Below are 15,562 nucleotides of genomic sequence, written 5' to 3'. Positions count from 1 at the left end.
CCTGGCCCTGATCATACCCCGGGCCAGACAAGCGGGCGGAAGCAGCGCCAAGTCCTCCCCTCCCAGACGCAGTCCTTCGGCGCCCGCCGGCAGCCAGCCAGGCTCTAGGACCCGGCAGCTCCCGCCCGCCTCCCTGGAGTGGGCGGGGCTTCAGATATTCTGACGTCATACGAGGCGGGGCTCCGCCGGCGCGCGGCGGCCTGACCAGCTGGGACAGACAGACCGACAAACGGACGGCGGCGGAGCCCGCGGGTGAGGGCGCCCGCGGTCGGGGGTCCTGGGAGCGCAGAGCACGGGCGGGGCGGGGCGGGGTACCTCCGGGGGGGCCCCCTCTCCCTGCCCCCGGCCTCCTGTCGGTCCGAGTTCGCGTGTCAGGGTGCGAGTTGCTCCCCCTGCGCGCCTTTCAGCCTTGGTGCTCCGATGTGGGGGCACAGGGCACTGGCCCCCACGCGCCCCGGCTTCCAGGCGCCCCTGCGCCCCGCGGCCGGCTCTGCCCGCGGCCCGTCCTGTGCTGGCTTCCTGGCGCGCTGGCCGAGCCTCTCCCCGAGCCGAACTCGAGTCCTCACGTCCTCACTTTGCTCCCTGCAGGCCCGGTGGCGGCGATCGCTCGACAACGCCGCAATGTGGAAATAACGAACCAACGTGCGCCCAGGGAGCGCCTCCGGGGGCTCGGCCAGGTGCGCGGCGCCTGCAGCGGCGCCCGGGTGCGGGATGGAGGCGCAGGGTTTGGACTGGCTTCTCGTCCCGCTGCAGCAGCTGGTGTCGTGGGGCGCGGCCGGCGCCATGGTCTTCGGCGGCGTGGTGCCCTATATTCCTCAGTACCAGGACATCCGCAGGACGCAGAACGCCGACGGTTTCTCCACTTATGTGTGTCTGGTGCTGCTGTTGGCCAACATCTTACGGATCCTCTTCTGGTGAGTGGGGCTGTCTTAACGCTGGTGTGTCCGGAGAGATGGCCCTCTCCACCGTGGATTCCAGACAGGACGGGTGGGGAGTGTCTACTTCCTGGGCACTTCTCAGGATGAGGTGTTTGTTGTTGTGTGCCGTCGAGTCGATTCCGACTCATGGCGACCCCATGTGACAGAGCTCCATAGGGTTACCTAGGTTATAATCTTTATGGGAGCAGATTACCAGGACTTTCTCCCGAGGAACTGCTGGGTGGATTTGAACCGCCAACCTTCCGATTAGCCGCCTAGCACTTATTGTTTCTGCCACCAGGGCTCTTTAAGGATGAGGTTATTCCCCCCAAAAATGATGGGGTTTGGGCAGGAATCTCAAGTTTAACTTCCAGTTCTGCATACTCATTTGTGGGCTCTTAGATATCAGCCACTTCCCAGGGCCTTCTCTGTGTGACATTGTCCTAGGACTGAGATGCTGAGGTCCCACAGATGAGGTCCCTGCCAGCAGGGAATTTCATTTCCAGTGAGAGGGGACAAGAAAACAAGGAAATGAACAAACCGATGAGAATAACAGAAAGTGAGGAAAATGCCACCGCCCTGCCAGAAGGCCTCTCTGGGGAGGGAGACCTCTGAGCTGAGACAGATGCCAGAAAGGTGCCTTAGATCCCAGCCCTTCCAGACCTGACTTTGTTCCAGTAGGGTCGTGTGGTCGTGTGTGTGTTTAATAGGAAGTCAACTTTCTGCATAATGCTTAAGCTAATACTAGTTTTTTTGCCTCCTCCTGGGCCAACTTCCTTTAATGATCATTTGCATTCTGCTAAGGAAATTGAAATTAATTATAACTGCTGCTGAAGCCAGACATAAATGAGGGGGGATTTTCAGCAGAAAATGAAAAGTAGTGTTATAGCTGCATTTCAAGGCCAAAACACCTGGAATTTTCCTTTCTTGTGGTCCTGAGGCAGGCGTGTGCCCCCGCTCTGTCAGCACAGATAAAGAGGAGCAATGTTGTTTTCCTCAAAGACCAGCCTGAGAGCAGGTGGAGCAGGGAGGTGACTCCAGACAGCTAGCATCCTGAGCTTTGCTGCTGCTTCTTTTTTTAAAAAAAATATTTGAATGTGTTTTTGGAGAAAATTTACATAGCAAATTAGGTTCTCATTTAACAATTTCTATACGTATTATTCAGTGACATTAGTTACACTTTTCACAATGTGTCAGCATTTTCATTATTTCCATCCTGATTGTTCTGTTTCCATTAATCTACCTTCCTGTCCCCCCTTATCTTCTCATCTTTGGTCTAGGGTAAATGTTGACTGTTAGGGCTCATTTAGATGATTATTTAGAGGAACACTGTACTCATGAGTGATATTATTTATTTTATGAGCCACTGTGTCTTTTGGCTGATAGGTGACCACTAGGAGTGGTTTGATTTCCAAATTTAAAGGGTATCCTGGGGCAATAGTCTTGGGGGTTCCTCTAGTCTCTACTGGTCCAGTACGTCTGACCTTTTTTTAGGAATTTAAGTTTTGTTCTGCATTTTTCTCCCATTCTGTCCGGGACCATGTATTGTGCCCCTGGTCTGAACAGTTGGTAGTGGTAGCTGGGCATCATCTAGTTCTTCTGGTCTCAAGGTAGGTGAGGCTGTGGTTCGTGTAGACTGGTAGTCCTGTAGAATAGTTTCTTCTTTGAGTCTTTGGTTTCCTTCTTTCTCTTTGCTCCAGACACGTAGAGACCAATAGTTGTATCTTAAATGGCTGCTTGCAAGCTTTTAAGACCCCAAACACTGCTCACCAATCTAGGATGTAGAACATTATCTTCATGATCTATGTTACGCCAATTGACCGAGTTGTCTCATGAGACTATAGTCCTAAATCCTCAAACCCAGTAAACCAATCCCATGAGGTATTTGGTTATGTCTAGGAAATATCCATAACTGTGCCCCTCCTGAGCTTTGCTTCTGTGCACCTTCTTTTTATTTTTTGGGTCACTTTTTGAGTAATCACATATCTGCTTTTTTTTTTTAACATTTTATTGTGGTAAAATACATATGACAAAAAATTTGCCATTTTCACACATACAGTTCAGTGACATTTATTACATTCACCATCTTATACAACCATCACCACTGTCCATTTTCAAAACTTTTTCATCACCCCAAACGGAAGCTCAGTACCTCTTAAGCATTACCCTTTATTCTCTATACCACGCCCAGCCCCTGGTAACCACTAGTAAACTTTAGTCTCTATGCATTTGTTTAGTCTAGATGTTTCATGTAAGTGGGATCATACAATATTTGCCCTTTTGTGTCTGACTTAGGTCCCTGAGTAGCACAAACGGCTGCTAATCGAGAGGTTGGCGGTTTGAACATACCCAGCAGTTCCATGGAAGAAAGGCCTGTGATCTGCTTCTGTAAAAGATTAGAGCCAAGAAAACCCTATGGAGCTTATTTTGTTGTTAGGTGCTACTGAGTCAGTTCCGACTCCTAGCTCACCTGTGTACAGTAGAACGAAACACTGTCTGGTCCTGGCCATCCTCATAATCGTTGCTATATTTGAGCCCATTGTTGCAGCCACTGTGTCAATCTATTTCATTGAAGGTCTTCCTCCTTTTTGCTGATCCTCTACCTTACTAAGCGTTATGTTCTTCTTCAGGGACTAGTCCCTCCTGATAACATGTCCAAAGTACGTGAGACAAAGTCTTGTCATCTTTGCTTCTAAGGAGCACTCTGGCTGTACGTCTTCCAAGACAGACTTGTTTGTTTTTCTGGCAGTCCATGGTGTGTTCAGTGTTCTTTGCTAACACCGTATTCAAAGGCATCAATTCTTCTTTGGTCTTCCTTATTCATTGTCCAGCTCTTGCATGTGTAGCAGGCGATTGAAAATATCATGGCTTGGGTCAGGTGCACCTTAGTCCTCAAAGTGACGTCTTTGCTTTTCAGCACTTTAAAGAGATCTTTTGCAGCACATTTGCCCAATGCAATGTATTGTCTCATTTTTTGACTGCTGCTTCCATGGGTGTTGATTGTGGATCCAAGTAAAATGAAATCCTTGACAACTTCAACCTTTCCTCTGTTTATCATGATATTGCTTGTTGGTCCAGTTGTGAGGATTTTTGTATTCTTTATGTAGAGGTGTAATCCATACTGAAGACTGTAGTCTTTGATCTTCATCAACAAGTGCTTCAAGTCCTTTTCACTTTCAACAAGCAAGGCTGTGTCATCTCTGTATCGAATATAGAGCTTAGTTCTAATCTCATGGGATCTCCAAGAGTTGGAATCCACTTGACAGCAACAGGTTTATTTTTTTTGGTGTCTGACTTATTTCACTCAGCATAATGTTTTCAAGGTTCATCCATGTTGTGGCATGTATGAGAACTTCATTTCTCTTTATAGCTGAATAATATTCCATTGTGTGGATGGACCACATTTTGTTTATCCATTCATCTGTTGGTGGACACATGGGTTGTTTCCACTTTTTACTAATTAATTTTAAAATCCACCATATTGAGGTATAATTTTCATTCAATAAAATGCCCTATTTTAATCGTAGAATTGATGAGTTTTGGCAAAAGTACTCAACGTTAACCACCACCACAATCAAGATGCAAGTTTCATGAGCCCAAAAGTTCTCCTGCCTCTCTGCCTTCAGTCCAGTCCTAGCCTAGGTGGCCACCAATCTACTTCAATACATGTTAGTTCTGCCCGTGTCTGGGATCTTAAAGGTGTTTCAACCCTAATCAAAGAGCCAGGGAGGTAATCGGATAATCCCAGAGCGCTTGACTCTGAGGCTTGGTGTTTTGTGCACCGCAGCTTCATTTGAGAACATTGTTAAGTCTCCTCCGAGGGTTTATCTCTGCACCAGGGCTACTTCTGAAGGGGAGGTCAGAGGGTGCTTATTTTTGTTTAGCAGAAGCTGAAAAACCACATTTTGAAAATTCCTTCCCTTGCTCCACCCATTTCCGCTTCTGGGAGGCCCAGCTGCCTGAGTGGCTGGTGCCTGAGAACTTCTGCTTCCTCTTCTAAAGTGGCCTTAATTAGGTCTATTGGAGAGGGGGACAAGGAGCGCCTGGCCTGGAACCTAGCCCACATTTTTAGGTTGTGAAGCGGCGCTGTGCTGTCTCTAGGGTTGTGAAATACATTTTCTCCAAAGCAGTGGGGAAGAATGGCCTCAGGTTGGATTACCACATGGGAAAAACAGTTCTGTTTAGAGGCCTCCTGCCAGTGTGTTTATCACTGAGAACTGCTAACTCTCTGGTTTGGGGAGGTCAGAGAGTTAAAACAAATTCTTATCTGCTGCCTCAGCAGTGCCTCTGGGTTTAGACAGTCACTGGCAGGTGCTATAGATGATGGCATTGGACCAGGGCTTCTTATCTTCCTCTCAGGGCCTGATGTCTAAGGAAGCATGCAGAGTATGCGGTAGCCTTACATGGAATTCTGGACTTTGTTTCCTGTGGGTGTGTTTCTGTCCCCCGTTGGTCTTCTTTCATAGAACCAGCATCCTAACAGTATTGCGTCCCTTCCAGCCAGCCTTCCCTAACACAGGACTCTCACTCCTCAGAGCTCCAGGACATATTTGGAAGTTTGCAGGATGAAGGAGGGAGAGCAGAGGGTGCTGGTCCCTCCTGGGTGTCTCTCTGGCTTGGGGATACATGCCCCATGCTTTATACACTATGCTGTTTGATGCTGGTGTGTAAGGCCAAGCACCATCTAGGACTCTTGTAGCCAGTGTATGTCCTCTGTCCCCACCCAGTCCAAGATCCTCTTGCTCTGAGGGTAATGCAGATGATTCCGTTTATTCCTGTCTCTGGAGCCCCTCTTGTGGCCCCCACTCCAGTATCCCCATCCAGTCTTCATGGGCTAGCAGCCTATTTGATCCAGTGAATTTTTTTTTCTTGACCCCTTGTATGTCAGAGCAGAACTGCTCCATAGGGTCTTCAAGGCTCCGATCCCCTGAAAACAGATCACCAGGCCTATCCTCTGAGGTGCCCCTGGGCGGGCTCAAACTGTGAACCTTCAGGCCAGCTGTTGAACGCCCAGCCATTTGCACCACCCAGGGACTCCTTAGGAGCCTGTGTATTGGCTTCTTGAGTGTGAAAAGTTATTACCTTTTATATTTAAAGTGCCAGTAAAACTTTGGTTACTATATTTAGTAATAGTTGTTATTTTGACCATTATTTTTGTTCAGTGAATCGAAGGTTATTCACAGTTGTGTAAAGTAATTATTGATCTGAAAAAATATAATATCAAATGGAAGTGAAGGACAGAATCATTTCCACCAAAGTAGTATTTAGGTTGGTCCAGTGAATTTTTTGAGAGTTTCCCATTTGCCAGACACTGGGCCAAATGCTGCAGGATTATGCTTTTATCAGAAGTGATGTGTGGAATATTCCTTCCATCCAGCCATCCATCTACCCACCTACCCCCTGTCTACCCACCTACCAGCCTATCTACCTGCTTATCCATCTGTCATCTTCCCATCCATTCACCCATAAAATCTACCCATCTACCCATCTACCCACCTACTTATCCATCCGCCCATCCACCCATCCTCCCACCCATCCATCCATCCGTCCACCCACCCACCCATCCATCCATCCATCCACCCAACTGTTCATCCACCCACATACAGATATCTATGGCAGAGGGGTTGTGGGTCATAGAAGATGGAGAGAGTAGAAGTTGGGTGGGGGCTGTGGCAGGTGTCCAGGTGAGAGGAGGAAGGTCTACACTGGGGCAGTGGTGGTGGGAGACACGGTGGAGTTAGACTCTTGAGCAGCATTTCCCAAAGCTGGTCCGGGACCTTAGCCCACAGAGCTCTGATCTATTTGGGGTGCGTCCGCATTCTGTTCCTTTCTGGGAGATTAGCCGTGCACAGTATCTGAGAGGCTCTGAGTCCCAAGTTAACTTTGTTTAACCTAGGGTTTCTGAAATGTATGTAACTCTAATACTCTTACTCTTTATTTCTTAAAGTCCTTCTTGTCATTTTGCAAAACTAGCATTCAGCAGATTATACTCTGTACAGTGGTGATGTACAGGATTGGCCTTTTGGCATCAGAAGATGGGAGAAGGGCTCAGTGATGCCTTGTGGCTAAAACATGTAGGCTTTTGGTTAAGTAGAGGAGGTGGGGATAAAAGGGTCCAGAGTGCTGAGTAAGAGACAATGGTGCTGCTGGGCTTCTAACCCAGATCCACATGCGTTCACGGGAATCTGGACCAAGCCTACACATTCATACACAGGATGTGAGATGTCCAGCTTCCTGGCATAAACTTAAGAATTAAAACACAGTAGCAGCAATTAGTAACATTTTGCTACTAAGGCTGATAAGCAATGAGTGTTGCTGGGCAGTGGATATACACTTCTCCTTGGCTTGAGTTCTCATCACTACTTTGGAGACATGAGGAAGTGCTCCTTTAGGAACTTCTGCTGGGACCTGGCTGAACAGTGCAGGTGTGTGTACCTTCCTGTGGCCCAGCACTTACCTGCAATAGCAATGCCAACACGGCTCTGGAAGGGGCCGCTTTATGGTGTACGAGGACAAGGCTCCCACACCCTACAGTCCTATGCCCAGGCTGGTGTGATTAAAGGGAAAGAAATGAAATCACCTGGTAAGTAAATAGGATGTCTTCCTATTCTAATGGAGCTCTGGTGGTGCAGTGGTTAAGACCTAAGGCTGCTAACCAAAAGGTCAGCAGTTCGAATCTACCAGCCGCTCCTTGGAAACCCTATGGGGGTAGTTCTACTCTGTTCTATAGGATCGCTATGAGTTGGAATTGACTCAACAGCATTGAGTTTGGTTTGGTTTCTATTCTAATTAGATTTTCAAGATTACTCATGATGTTGAACTTTGTTTCGTATTTATTTTGTCAGTTGTGTATCTTTTATGGAAACCTGTGCCCTTTGACATCTTGAACTTTCCTGTCTTCATCCTGAAGTCAGTGAACGATTCACCTATGCTTCCCATGCACGTAGTTTTAAATGGCTCACAATTTATTGTAAACTTTGGATTCATCTGGGTTTGACTTTTGGCTTGTGGTGTCAGGGGAAGCTCAAACCTTGATATTTTCTCCCCTAGTTATTCCAGTCACTCATTGCTTCTATTGAAAATTAAAAAAAAAAAAAAAGGATGTGGTCTTCTGTGCAAAATGACCCAAATTGCACACGGTTAGCCTTGTGACCAGAAGTTAAGTGGGAAGAGTCCCTGCTGGGTTCTTGTAGACTGGCTCGCTTTTATCTTGAAGCTCCTGCTTGGGAGGCTGCACCCCAGCCTCCTCACCATCCCCTCATCTGACCTCCACCTGTGGAAGCACTCACTAATTCCCCCCCTGGCCAATAGGTAGCTGGTGGGGCCATTTCCAGGAATGACTATGTACTGTGCTGGGCATGAGGGTGCCTGGGTCCTCTGATGCGTGTCTCTTTACCTCTCCAGGTTCGGAAGGCACTTTGAGTCCCCTCTTCTGTGGCAGAGCATAATCATGATCTTGACCATGTTGCTGATGTTGAGACTCTGCACCGAAGTCCGCGTGACCAACGAGCTGAACCTCAAACGCCGCTCATTTGCAGGTTGGTGAATGAGGGTTATCGCTCTGGAAGTAAAGCAGGTGCCGCTTCTGTCCACCTGGTGAGATAGCAGGCTCATTGATCTAATGTTATCTAAAAGTGGGTTTAATTTCACCCAACGGCACTGTTATCTGTAACCGATAAGAAGATTTTTTGGTAGGTTAAATTACTTTAATTACAAATTTTATAATGCAAACCAATCCCAAGATAATATAGTTTCTTTACTGGAATTTGGGTAAGTTACTAACTAATCTTAATGTATTATTCTTTGCTAATAATTACTGTTGCATGCAAATTCTAAATTATGATAGGAAGTGTGTTTCTTTTCTGTCCATGTTTCAGCTTGATCAGGCCAGCGAAAGAGACGGCCTGAGAGCACGGTTTTATCTCTAACTTTGTGTATGGCTTATACATACAATACATTCTCTAAGTTTTGTTCTTGTACCCACAAGGCTGAGCAAACTGGGGTCTTTCTCACATACTTTGTTAAATATACATCCGAAGTTATGCTTCCTTGGGTCAAGGTTACCACACTTCCTAGAATATGTCTCTGTGCTGCTATGGTTAGAGCTGGCCAGGACTAGTTAGGGCTTAGCCCACACCACTCCCTAACTTTCTGATTGAAGCTGCTTCCAGCCTGACGTTCTGTGTTTGAACCAGGAGGCCAGAGGGCTGCTTCTATGCAGGAGATCAGTGCTTTACTTTTGTTTCCCTTCTGGTGACTAAGTCTAAGACAGCTCTCGTTTTGACTTTGTCTGAGATTTTGGGTGTGTGTATGTTTTAATCTCACCTGTTGTGTAGAGAAATATTTTTCCCCAGAGCTTGTTTCATTTTGGGGCCCCCGTAGGTTTCCCATCTTGCTGGGGAGTTGGTGCCCCTATGTTTTCATTCCCTATCATGATTTTCTCTCCCTCTGAGAGGATCCTTTCCCCTTTTGCATGCTTCTGTTTTTAGAGTGAGATGAATATACGCCATTTCAGTCTTAGTAGAAAATAGGTCAGCTTCTAGCTCTGGTGAGTATCCGGGACCAATTAAAGATTTGTTTAGTGTCATTTAAAGCTATAAAGATGACCACTAATCTGTTTTCTAAGCTGTTTTTGTTCTGTCTCCCCTATTCATGCCATTTCTTTTCTCCTCTATGTATCTTTTTTTGGTCCCTCTCTGTTATGATTTGGGTTTGAAATGACAGTAAAGGTGGTACTTATTATACTACTAATCTTGCCTGGGAAACAAGATTTTTAAACCCATCAGGCTACCACTAGGTAAGGACTTGTGCTCTTAAATTTCTCTTAAATGGCTTGGGCTGTCATTTGCACGGCTTCTGCCCTCCTCCCTGTGACTTATGTGCTTTACATGCCCCCTCCCCTTTGCATAAACCCTCAGCCTTTAGCTTGGACATGGTCTCTTAACTGACCAACACAGTGTGGGGAGTTTAGCCTTTAGAACACGAATCACCCCGTGGGAAGGAGGATAAAGCTAAGACGACAATTTGTTCACATGATAGCAGAGAACTTGCCCTCAGGCTCTGAGATGAAAGACCAGGTTTTGAGACCCTATCTGAAATAGTAAGCAGGCTGAGGTCAGATGCCAGATGTAGCAGGTTTGTGAACCTCTAGGGACGCCTTAACTTAGAAGTGAAACTTACACGGCATTGTTGAAATGCAGGAATACCTTCAAGAACCCAAATCTATATGGTCCCCTTTATTTGGATTTTTGCCAACTGGTTCCTCAAGTTGGCCTAGGGAAGGGTGACGGTAGTGGGTGCTTTCTGTGTACACAGAAACTCCTTTTGTCTGGTTGCTGCTCATCAAAAGGGAAGTTTTAGATTAAAAAAAGTTGACTGTGATAGTTGATAGCTATCTATTCTCTCTTTACTTTCAGTATTCTACATAAATTCCTCCAAAAGGAGTTAAGGAGGATTTAGTTAAAATGTTGTTGTTGTTGTTAGGTGCCATTGAGTCAGTATACCCTATGTACAACAGAATGGAACACTGCCTGGTCCTGTGCCATCCTCACAATTGTTATGTTTGAGCCCATTGTTGCAGCCACTGTGTCAGTCCATCTCATTGAAGGTCTTCCTCTTTTTCGCTGCCCCTCTACCTTACCAAGCATGATGTCCTTCTCCAGGGACTGGTCCCTCCTGATAACATGTCCAAAGTATGTGAGAAGAAGTCTCACCATCTTTGCTTCCAAGGAGTACTCTGGCTGTGGTTCTTCCAAGACAGACTTGTTCATTATTCTGGCAGTCCATGGTACATTCAGTATTCTTCACCAACATCATATTCAAAGGCATCAGTTCTTCTTCAGTCTTCCTTATTCATTGTCCAGCTTTCTCATGCATAGGAGGTGGTTGAAAATATCATGGCTTGGGTCAGGTGCACCTTAGTCCTCAAAGTGACATCTTTGCTTTTCAACACTTTAAAGAGATCTTTTGCAGCAGATTTGCCCAATGCAGTATGTTGTTTGATTTTTTGACTGCTGCTTCCATGGGTGTTGATTGTGGATCCAAGTAAAATGAAATCCTTGACAGCTTCAATAGTGAATCTCAATTCCCAAGAAATGGCTGGAATTTGTATTTTTACAGAATAATAGCCCCCAAGGGCATCCAAGTCCTAGCCCCCAGGATCATGAATGGTACCTGATGTGGCAGGAGGAGTCTGCAGGTGGGACTCAAATTACAGACTTTGGGATGCAGCGATTGTCCTGGGGTATCCAGTGGCTTGATCTCTTCACAAGGTCCCTTAAAGGGGAAGGAGAGGTGGAAGGTCACAGAGATGACATGAGAGGGACTTGCCCAGCTGTAGCCGGTGTTGAAGATGGAAGAAGGGGCCATGAGCTGAGGAATGCAGGGACCTCTGGGTGCTGGGACACCCTCATCATGCTCCCCTCAAGAACCCAGACCTTGGTCCTACAACCACAGGAACTGGATTCTGCCCACACCCAAGTGAGCAGGAAATGAGTTCTCTCCTAGAGCCTGCAGAAAGGACACAGCCCTGCCGACACCTCAATTTTAGTCCTGTGAGATCCATGTTGGACTTCTGACCTCCAGAACTGTAAGAGAATAAATTTTTGGTGCTTTAAGCCACTAAGCTTGTGGAAATTTGCAGCAGTAGGAAACTCATCTACCTACCCCTTTTCCTTAAGGTCTTGAAGTTTATTGAGCACTTCTCTCATTAGGCACTAATGGTTTGTCTCTGTTGGTGATGCTGACAGTTGACATAATGGTTCTGGGATTCCTGAGGCATTTAGGCCAGTCAGCAGGAAGCAGTGCGGAAGTTGCGATGTGCTTGACTCATATGCTTCTGGGTTTTTTTTGCAGCTTTGCTGAAGTTGCAACCTGTAGTGGCTGAATAGTGTCCCCCTGTAAAAATGGTGTGGTGGAGGCATCTAACCTCCTTGTCGAACTTCACAAAGTGGGAGGAGAATAGTTATCAGCATCAACAGCCCAAGGCTGGTTTCCTATGAGGCAGAGATCAGACATGTCTTCTCCCCAACCTTTTTACCAATTTTGACACCAGCCGTCCTTCCCATGGCACTCTCTACTTCTCTGCTGGGTTTGATGACTCATTGCAATGGCCACACAGAACTCACAGACCATACTCACAGTTATGGGGTTTATTGGGGAAGTAACATGTTATAATTCAGGTTAAGGAATGTTCAGGATACAGTTCTTCGATCAGGACAGCCTCTTCTCAGCCGTGCCCGTAGGCAGGCCTCTCTCTGGCTCTTGGCCCCTTGGCCCAGCCTCTGCCCTGCTCGGGCAAGCGTTACAAAGCTCTTTAGCTCCAAAAATAAGTGCCTGGAGGCACCCTACTCCACCAGTAAGCCTCTTGCCTGAAGACACTCAGCTTTTTTGCTCCGTGGGCTGGGAAGCTTACTGCACCATCTCCTGCTGGTCTCCTGGTCCTACTGCCTCTGCTTCTCACTGTCTTGCTGTCTTCTGTGTTACAGTTCTCTCTGTCTGTCTCCTGGGCTTAGGAGGGCCTTGGTGTAGGGATCCTGGGTCCAAAGGAAGCGCTCTGCTCCCATCTCTTCTTCTTGGTGGTAGGTTCCCTCTGCTTTGGGACTGGCTCTCTTTTAAGCCTAGTGGGATGGCGAAACTGACCAATCCCCTTGTTAGGGTTCAATATACTTCATTTGCATGGTCCCCCCCCACAAGGGTACCATACACCTTATTTACATTTTAGAAAGCTATCCAATCACCTTGGTGGGCCACAAGTACCTCATTTGCATAGTCTTCACCCAGTCATTTGGTGGGGCTTACAAAGACCATTGGTAGAAGGGCCATATTAAGTAATTCACTGCACTGCACCTCCAAAAAAATACATATCCACCCAGAACCTTGGAATGTGACGTTATTTGGAAGTAGGTCTTTGCAGATGGGATTAGTTAGGGATCTTGAGATGAGATTGTCCTGGGTTTAGGTTGATCCCTAAATGCAATGACTGCTGTCCTTATAAGAAGAGGAGAAGATACAGAGGCACAGAAGGAAGGTGGCCGATGGAGGCAGAGATTAGAGAGATGCTGCCACAAGCCAAGGAATGCCTGGAGCCACCAGAACCTGGAAGAGGCAAGGAAGTATTCTCCTCTAGAGCATCCAGAGGGAGTGCAGCCCTGCCCACACCTTGATTCTGAACTTCTGGCCTCCAGGACTATGAGAAAGTAAATTTATGTTGTTTTAAGCCCCTTAGTTTGTCGTCATTTGTTATGGTGGCCCAGGCCACCTGTACACAGCCTCACAGATGACATCTATGACCCCGCAGGATCAGAACCAGCACACGGAGGGGGCCTGGTGCTGCTGTCCCCAGGCCTGCCAAGCCTGGGCTTCTGTGTGTGTGGTTCTTTGTTAATGGAGGACTGTGCCTCCCACAGGCTCTCCAACTTTGGGACGCCTGCTGGGCCTCACTGTAACTGCAGATGGAAAGCCTGTGGGGACACAGTATGTGTTGTGAAAATCCCTAAGAGTCTCACACTCAGCACTTTCAATATTTGAATCAAAGTCAGATTGACCATTCTTGTGTCTGCCATGCGTAAGGCCCCAGCATATTCCTGAGGGAGCTTTAATGAAATGTGTGGATTATTTCCTGTCATCTGCCTGATGGGGAGGGGTGGGGCTGAAACTAAGCAATTCAGGCTGAAAATTTGTTTCGTTTTATTTATTTTTCCTTTCTAAAAATTTAACTTTGTTTCATAATTTGTTTTTCATTTCTCTTAGGGATTATTAGAGAAACAGAATTGTCTGTGGCCCAGAGTCAGGGGGTTGAATTTATTTTATATTTTCTCCAAACCTCAGCCACAGCGCTCCAGAATGGAACTGGCCTAGCCAGTCTGCAGATACAGTTTTGGGGAAGGGGAGGGCAGCAAGACGGACAGTCCAACTATTGCTGGCTGGGGTCTTATTATTATTTTTTAAACAACATGTTTCTTTCCTGCCTGTTCAACCCAAGGCTTAACTAGTGGGGGAAGAAAAGAGATTTAACTTGATGTTACTGTAACTCTTTGGGGATGGGCGGAGGCTCTAAGCATGGGAAGGAAAGCCAGAGCTGAGGTGTAACATGGTTCATTTTGCCTCACTTTTCCCAAGGAGTGCAGCCAAGGCTTAACATGTGGATCTCGCCCCTCATAGCAGCACCTACTCCACACGCTGAGTCAGTGCTGAACAGTGACTTGTGAGGCAGCCTCGGGGAGGCAGGTGTCCTCCACACCGCTGTGTTCTTCAGTCAGTCCCTTCCTGCCCTGATAGAGCCTCTCCTGCCCCCTCACTTCTTAAAAGAAACACACACACACACACACACACACGCATGCACACACACATACACATGTGCACATGCATACATACTTACATATTTTAAAATGCACATTCTATTTGAACACATGCAAATAATGCAGAAGGAAATATACTCTGGTGCTCCCCCTTCCGCTCTCTTCCCTAGATCTGTTAACAGTTTGGTGTGTATTTTCCAAGAGTTTTTGTTTCTTTTCTTTTTAACTTAATTTTAATTTTGTTCTGGTAAAAAAATATATATATAACAAAAATTTGCCATCTTAACCATTTTTAAGTGTACAATTCAGAGGCATTGTGAATATGCTAAAAACCACTTTAAAAGGGTGAATGTTTTGGTATGTAAACGATATTTCAGTAAAGATTAAAAAATCTTTTAAAATACCTTTCTGAGAAGAAAAGCTGAGGACCCTCCCCTGGGCAGTGTTTGCACACAAATGTTTTTAATGCATTTTCTAGGGGTTTGCTGACACCCTTGAACATCAGGCGTCATAGATTCCTGTACAGTCCTGCCCACTGCCTAGCTCTGACATAGGCCCATCCCAGATTTGCCTGTACCACTGTGATCATACTCTCTTCACTGTCCCCTGGTCTCCAGTTTGTCCTGTATCTCACCTGTGGCATCCTCCCCCTCCACTACCAGTATACCCTTACCCGAACGCAGACTGAGCTCTAATGCATCCTTCCTCACCTGCCTGCAGCAATGGGTCTCAGATATCATGTGACCAATTCCTTTGGGAAGCAGATGGGATCTGGCCTCTTGTCGTCTGACCAGCCTTCTCTCCTGCTGGTCTGTCTCCTGTTCTGTGACCAGCCAGAACTTCTGACTCTCCTGGGTGTTAGCTCAGGTGAACCTTCTGCCAAATCATCTTTTATTCTAGTAACTATGGCTGCTTGAAAAGCTACCCCCAAACTGAGTGACTTAAATGAACAACATTTATTTTGGTCACGAATCTGCAGTTCGGGCCAAGTGTGGCAGGGATAGCTCATCTGTGTTCCATTTGATGTCAGCTGCATCAGCTCAGAGACTGGGGGCTGGAGTCACCTGAAGCTCACTCACTCAGACGTCTGATGGCTGATGCTGGCTGTCACTGGGACCTGGGCCAGGGCTGTCTTCATGTGGCCTGGGCTTCCTCACAACATGGAAGCTGGGTTCCAAGGGCAAGTACCCGGAGTGAGAGCCCTGTGGAAGCTAGTCTTGGAAATCACACAGCACACAAGTCTACCCATAGTCAGGGAGGAGGATGTGGATGCCACCTCCTGAAGGGGAATGGCAAGGTTCTGGAAGGTAGTGTGGAATAGAAATGTTATTGTGGCCATCTTTGGAA

At 46.8% G+C, this 15,562-nt stretch overlaps 1 protein-coding gene across 8 annotated transcripts in view; it reads left to right on the top strand.

Moving 5' to 3' along the window:
- The first annotated feature begins 202 nt into the window (after window positions 1-202).
- The window catches only part of SLC66A2 (solute carrier family 66 member 2), a 50,072-nt gene continuing 34,712 nt past the window's right edge, over window positions 203-15,562 (top strand). For all 8 annotated transcript variants that reach the window (XM_023741221.1, XM_023741227.1, XM_023741222.1 and 5 more), the window contains exons 1-3: window positions 203-252; window positions 589-914; window positions 8,322-8,455. In XM_023741221.1, coding sequence (XP_023596989.1) covers window positions 712-914; window positions 8,322-8,455 — 337 coding nt within the window. In that variant the 5' untranslated portion in view covers window positions 203-252; window positions 589-711. The remainder of the gene's footprint in view (window positions 253-588; window positions 915-8,321; window positions 8,456-15,562) is intronic.

Source organism: Trichechus manatus, unplaced genomic scaffold (genome assembly GCF_000243295.1).
Source record: "Trichechus manatus latirostris isolate Lorelei unplaced genomic scaffold, TriManLat1.0 scaffold00176, whole genome shotgun sequence".
Lineage (NCBI taxonomy): Eukaryota > Metazoa > Chordata > Mammalia > Sirenia > Trichechidae > Trichechus > Trichechus manatus.
Note: the sequence above shows the minus strand (reverse complement) of the source record. Positions and strands in the feature narration are given on the sequence as shown.